Genomic DNA, 6,887 nt, shown 5'->3' with positions numbered 1-6,887 from the left:
GAAAATTCGCACAAATTCTCAACTTATTGGCCTTCCGCACCGGAACCAATGGTGTTGCCCATTTACTATATCCAATAGGGCAAAACTAATTATTTAATTCAATTTTCATTTCGGCCCTCCATTCGAAAGGTACCCTGTGGACTGCACAATACTGTGGTATATATCCCTCTTTTAAACGTATATCTACTTCATAATCCACCAAACATCCTAATTTTTCCTCAAAAATTTCTGCATATTTGATTCCTAAATTTATCACCGTATTTCGTAACTTCTCCAAATTTTCATGTGACCCTTTTTCCTTTAACAAACCTTCTCTTACAAATTTCGCCAGGAATTTTAGTGTTACAGGCAATTTTTCTTGCTCCAAATTTGATTCTTTATACATTTTACCACATTTTATATAATTATTTTCTAACTCAGATTCTTCTTCACATATCCTACTGTCAATTTCCAACTTAAAACCCTCAACATTAGTTTTCAAAACATTATCAATTTCCAAATCCAAAATTTTATCAATTTCATTAATATGTAACATTTTCGTCACATTTAATATTTACAATTTCAAGAAAACTTGCTTTTACATTTTCCGTACTTTCCAAAATATTATCTACTAAATTTTCAATTTTATCAATAATCTGAACTTTATTTTCCACACAAATGATTTCTCCATTCCTTACATTTCGCTCATTAGCATTCTAATTTGATTTATTCTTCCATTATTTCATTTATATTTTCCAAATTTTTAAAATCATCATCAGTTTTTGAAACAATATCTAATTCCAAATTATGAATTTTTTTTATTTCCTGATTATTATTCATCAAATTTTTAATTTTAATATTTTCTGAAACCATATTTTTTACCAATTTATTTTCTACGTTTTTATATCTAACTCCTCTACGGTCATTTTTGGTATTTCAATATCTTCATTGTCTCTATTTTTTACTTAAAACATATCCCAAAAAGTATTCTCTAACCAAAATTATCATTAAATTTGAAGAAATAATGCATTTGGGATATTTGACCCCAACAATAACGATAGTTATTTTAAAATTAAAAAATTAGTGGCCTCAAATATGGTCAACCATTGATAGACGCCATATTAAATGGGATTAATAAAAGGTATTAAACCTACTACTACTCAATTAATTACATATATTTTATTTTTTTAAAGATTTGAACATATATATAAGGATCAATATGTTCTTTCTGCAATTATACATCCAGCATTCAAACTTCAATGGCCATGGATAAAACTTCCACAGAACGAACCTATTAAAAATAAACTTATAGCGGCAATCTCAATTTTTTGCAAATAACAAAACAATAAGTTTTTAATTAATTCTCCACGTTAAAAGAGCTGTTTATTAAGTATAATATCGCAATCCCCTCATCTGCCCCTGTAGAGCGCGTTTTTAGTATAGCTAATGCCGTATTAACTGCCAAGTGTTCCTGTCTATCAGATAAATATTTTGAAAACAATTGTTATTGAAATTTAATAAGAAAATTTTTTTATAAATTAAAATATCTTTTTATTCGCTATATTATATTATATTATATTTTATTTATAATTATATTATCAAAATAAAACTATATTATTTTTTAACATCGCTAAAATATATTGTATTAAAAAATATAAGTTTATTTATATTAAATTAAATTAAAAAAAAAAAATTTATCATAAAATTTTGAACGGTTTTATGAACGTGTTCGTGAACGTGAACACGTTCCTTTTTTTGAACATGAACTTGAACGTGAACGCGTTCGATTTTTGTCAATGAACGTTGAACGCGAACGCGTTCGGTATTTTTAGAAATGTTTACAACACTAATAATTTTAAATTATATATATAAATAAATAGATGACGTTAAGAATTGTGTGCAAATTGTTACTTATATTCAGGGTACCAAACCCAAACGAATATAGGTTCGGTTCAGGTTTAAGTTCTGATAAAAATAACAGTTCAAGGTAGGTTCGGTTCGTAAAAAATAAAAATATAGGTTCGGTTCGAACCTCTAAAAACCGGTTCACTTTTGTATTCAAACCTACATTCGAATTATATTAGGGAAGAATATTTTTTATTTCATCATTAAATAAAAAACACATAAATAAAACCTTCATTTTTATTAATTGTACATTATAAAATAATATTTAATTTATAAATATACAAATAAATATCAAGGATTAATTTTAATATGAACAATATTTAACTTCATTTACTTGAAATTTTTTATTGAGGTATTGATATAATTTCAAGATTCGCCTCACTCATATTACACCTATAAGATAGTATAAATTTAATTGTTGAAAAACATCTTTCCACATTAACTTGGGTAGCCGGCACTGTCATTTCAGACAATTTACATAATTCTGGGTATCAATTACTCTTATTTCTCCAATAGTCTAAAATCCTAGGTTCTTTAGAAAAATTAACTAATATATATCTAATAATATCCGATTTTTGTAACAGATTTTGTTTGTTACCATCATCTTCTTTTAAGAAGACTTTCTACTAAAGATATATTAACCGGAGTTGATTCACTTTTACTTGACAAAGTTTAATATAATATGCTCTCTAGCCTTGGTTTTCTTCTTCAGTCAGAAGCATTTTATATCTAAATAATAAGAATTAAAAATATCTGTTGACTTCTGAATAATTGCGAAATTACGAGATTTATTTTTTTGTTTTATTTACGAATCAATTTAATTTTTCACTAAAAATATAAAATCAAATTCGATTTTTTATAATAAAATTTGTAACTAATATAATGTCATTCACAATTAGAATTAGTGTAGTTCAAAAAAAAAGAAAAACAATTTAAATTTTGAATGCCATTACCAAAACAAAAACAAGTAAAAAAAAGAAAAACAATTTAAATTTTGAATATCATTACCAAAACAAAACAAGTAGTTTAAAGGAGAATTATAAATAATAAAAAAATTACAACTACTTAACATTTCACTCTTTTTTTTTAAGTTTTCACCCTCTGTCTAACATCTTATCGTTTGTCTTGTTTACTGGTTTCTTCATCATTTATTGTTCGTTTGTCCTTTGTTGATCTTGGTAGTTATCGTTAGTCATCACTAGGATAATTCATTAGTTTTGATCCACATAGCATAAGCTATTGAAAGTTTATTTAAAAGAAAATATTTTATTATTTATTATATTTTTAAAATATTTTTATATTCATTATGAAATTTTTTAGACAACATAATATTTCTGATTGGTCTTTGACTGTTAAGACTCTGATCTTGAACTTGTATACTTTGATTTCATACTGTTTTATCATCACTTCTTCCCCTTCTAAAATTTAGAGTAAATATTATTAACATTTGTTTTAAATCTGCTGTACCATTATTTAGAGGTATTTCGTTTTCCCAGCAGATGCCCTTTATGCAACTCTTGCAACATCACGTTTCTCATATTTCGTTGTATTATGATCCTATTTTCTTTAAAAATACAATCTTTAATTAAGCTCAGTTCCAATTCCATATTTTTATATGTTTTATTCTTTCTCTGTTCATGATTCTTTATATTGTTAATTACTTCCATTAATTCTTTATTAATACTAGTTTCTTTAACTATTCTTTTAAAATTTATTGGTATGTCCCAAAATTTGTCATCAATTATTTCACCATCTATCTTTTATACCATCTCTTCTGTGTTCATTTGTGGTAATCTTGACAAACAACCTGGTACTAAGTCATTAGCTCCTATAGCCAAACTCAATTTTTGGAGTCACAATGAATGGAAGAATTGTCCTTGAGTTCCTTCGTAAATATATAAATGAGTGGCTTGTAGTCTGTGATTATTGTAAATCTCGTACCAATTAAATATTCTTAACTTTTTTTACCACGTATATAACAGATATTCTCTTTCAATATTTGTATAATTTAACTCTTTTAATAATACTCTTGACGTGAAAGTAATGAGTTTCTCTTTAACATCACCCTCAATATGAAATAAGACTGCATCTAGACCTTTCTTTTAAGCATCAGTTGCAATGCCTACTGGTAAATCCGGGTTATAAAAATTTAACGTAGGCGGAGTATTTATCAGTTTTATCAGGTCATCGTAGCTTTCTAGATGTGTACTATCCGATAACCATTTGTCTTTATTAACTATTTTGTATAAGGGATCAGCTATGTCCGTAAAATTACATAGAAATTTTCGATAATAGCTCGCCATCCCCAAAATAGTGCCAATTCCTCTTTTGTCTTAGGTTCCGACATGTTTGAAATAGCTTTAATCTTATCTGCATTCGGATGTATACCTTTGTGGTCTATATCGTGCCTCAAAAACTGTAGTTTTGTCTTTAAAAAATATACTTTTTGTAAAATTTAGTGTAAGCCCTGTTGTAGCAGTTAGAAAAAAGAAGAAGTAAATTTAATATAATATACTAAATGTCAGTCAATTTTTATGACATGAAGAATTAATTTTCCTTGGGGGAAGAATGGAGAATGGGGAGATCACTTGATGCCAGCTGGAGAAGAACAAAGAGGAATGTATATTGGATGTCTCGGATCATGTAATGAGATAGTTATTGGTTATTGGTTTATATATTTTATATTAGTTGTTATTTTATCATTGTGAATAAATAATTTGGAAGAACCCTTGGATATTTAAGTGTAGATTAAGCTAAAGGGAAGGGTTGAGAGTAAGGGGCTTTTTTACAAGCCCATATTTTGATATCTTGTCAAATACCATTTTTATGTTATTCAGATGAGCTTCATCGTCGTCCCCAGTAATCAGCAGTCGATATAAAATATAACATCTTTCATGTCCCCGAATATATTGTCCATAGTTTGTTGGAATATTGCTGACAAAGTCTTTAATCCAAACGGAAGCCTTGAAACTTTTGCAGATCTCTAATATAAATTATATTCTTTTTTTCTAATTTATCATTTTCATCTTCTTTTATCTCTTCTTTGTGTATCGCGATTGACTATTCTATTATCGTGGTTATGATGTCTACAATTACATACTTGATTTCTTCCTTGATTTCCAATATTATGATTATTTTTATGTATCTGAATAAATCTTGAATCGTTATGTCTGTTATATCTGTAATTATAATCATTATTAAATCTATGGTTATTATAGTTATTGTTATTATAACTAGTTCTATTATCAAATCCTGAAAAATTATTGTACGATCCTGGGTAGTTTGCCCTGACGTTGTTGTAATAACTAGCATTATAGTTCTGATATCTAGGGTTGTAATTATTTCCTTGATAATTATTTCTTTGAAAGTCATGGCCTCTTGTTGTCCATCGTTGTCTGTTATCGTAATTAGATTGTAAATTTTGTCTTTCGTGGTGGTCTCCATATCTCACCACTTGCTTGTTTTCTTCTGTTTTCCTACCTCTTTGCCAGAGTTGTACATTTGCTCAAAATAAAAAGATCTTTTGTTTTTTAAAAATTTTGTGTAACGCTGCGATCAACGATCTTCAAAGATCTTCATGATATTTATTTTTTTACCCCTTCATTAAAAGCCCAGATGTTTTTCAATTTTATTAATATAATATTTCTTTTATGTTTTATACCTCTCCTCCTGCCTTGATGAAAATTGAAAAAAATCTGGGCTTTTAATAAAGGGGTAAAAAAATAAATATCATGAAGATTTTTGAAGATCGTTACACAAAATTTTTAAAAAATAAAAGATCTTCAAATTTTACGATCTTCAAAGATCTTGCTCAAATTTTTGAGCTAGATCTCGCTAAAAAATCTTCAAAGAAGATCTTTTGTACAACTCTGCTCTTTGCCTTCCTACATGTTTCACGATTGTATCATCTTCTGTTTTTCCTATAAAGAAATATTTTCAACTTTAGCAATTATATTTTCTTTTAATTCTAACTCCTCAAAATCATCTCTTAAAGTAAGAACTTCTGCTAATGTAATGTTTTCTTTTAACGTAATTTTCTGCCTAATATTTTTGCTGATTGACAAAATTTTTACTTTTTCAATAACTCTACTATCGTCTACCAAAACACTCATTTTTTTAAATGCATAATCTACTTACCCAACTGATATAACTTTCATTTTTACCTTGTACATCTGCGTTAAATAATAATAAGTTCGAACTTGTAGATTTCCTCGGGTGTAATAACCTGAATTTTGCAATCTATATCGATGGATTGATGAAGTCGGTAGGTGAACATATCGATTTGAGCTTGATATATTCTTCGTCTGGTAGTCTTCTTGTGAAGGATCCAGCTTTTTCGATGTCCGAGATCTGAGTATCCTTAAAAATGTTCTCGAATATACTTAAAAAATGATCGCCATTGCCTGATTATATCGGAAATTCAATATTTATATTAACATTATTGTTGGGAATATGTTTCATACTTATTTTTTATTCACGATTTCCTCGTATATGTAGTGGACTGCCACCATGTTGAATTCTAAAAATTGCGTAATTACGAGATTTATATTTTTGTTTTATTTACGAATCAATTTAATTTTTCACTAAAAATATAAAATCAAATTCGATCTTTTTATAATAAAATTTGTAACTAATATAATGTCATTCACAATTAGAATTAGTGTAGTTCAAAAAAAAAAAGAAAAACAATATAAATTTTGAATGCCATTATCAAAACAAAAGCAAGTAAAAAAAAGAAAACAATTTAAATTTTGAATGCCATTACCAAAACAAAAACAAGTAAAAAAAAGAAAAACAATTTAAATTTTGAATATCATTACCAAAACCAAACAAGTAGTTTAAAGGAGAATTATAAATAATAAAAAAATTACAACTACTTAACAATATCATTAAAAAAATCTTATTATTTTATATGAACAGGTAGAAAAATATATAAAGTAAAATAAAATTATTAATTAAGGTAAATAAAATTATTAATTAAATTTATATAAGATATAATATAA

At 26.9% G+C, this 6,887-nt stretch overlaps 1 protein-coding gene across 1 annotated transcript; it reads right to left on the bottom strand.

Moving 5' to 3' along the window:
* Positions 1 to 3,072: 3,072 nt before the first annotated feature.
* Positions 3,073 to 6,160, bottom strand: LOC135924986 (probable serine/threonine-protein kinase clkA). The gene is made up of 4 exons (XM_065460120.1): positions 6,084 to 6,160; positions 4,985 to 5,366; positions 4,160 to 4,312; positions 3,073 to 3,120 (listed from the first exon to the last, which is right to left on the bottom strand). The coding sequence occupies exons 1-4, from the start codon at positions 6,158 to 6,160 to the stop codon at positions 3,073 to 3,075; spliced, it is 660 nt and encodes a 219-aa protein (XP_065316192.1).
* Between the last annotated feature and the right edge of the window lie 727 nt (positions 6,161 to 6,887).

Source organism: Gordionus sp. m RMFG-2023, chromosome 1 (assembly GCF_954871325.1).
Source record: "Gordionus sp. m RMFG-2023 chromosome 1, tfGorSpeb1-WG-v2, whole genome shotgun sequence".
Lineage (NCBI taxonomy): Eukaryota > Metazoa > Nematomorpha > Gordioida > Chordodea > Parachordodidae > Gordionus > Gordionus sp. m RMFG-2023.
Note: the sequence above shows the minus strand (reverse complement) of the source record. Positions and strands in the feature narration are given on the sequence as shown.

Excerpts from the sequence above, each read along its gene's own strand:
- LOC135924986 (XM_065460120.1), bottom strand. The coding sequence starts at position 6,160 with ATGTTCACCTACCGACTTCATCAATCCATCGATATAGATTGCAAAATT. Across the intron at positions 5,367-6,083 it reads ACACCCGAGGAAATCTACAA|AGGTAGGAAAACAGAAGAAA; the intron begins GTTCGAACTTAT and ends ACTCTGGCAAAG. Across the intron at positions 4,313-4,984 it reads GAAATCAAGGAAGAAATCAA|ACAAAACTACAGTTTTTGAG; the intron begins GTATGTAATTGT and ends TATTTTTTAAAG.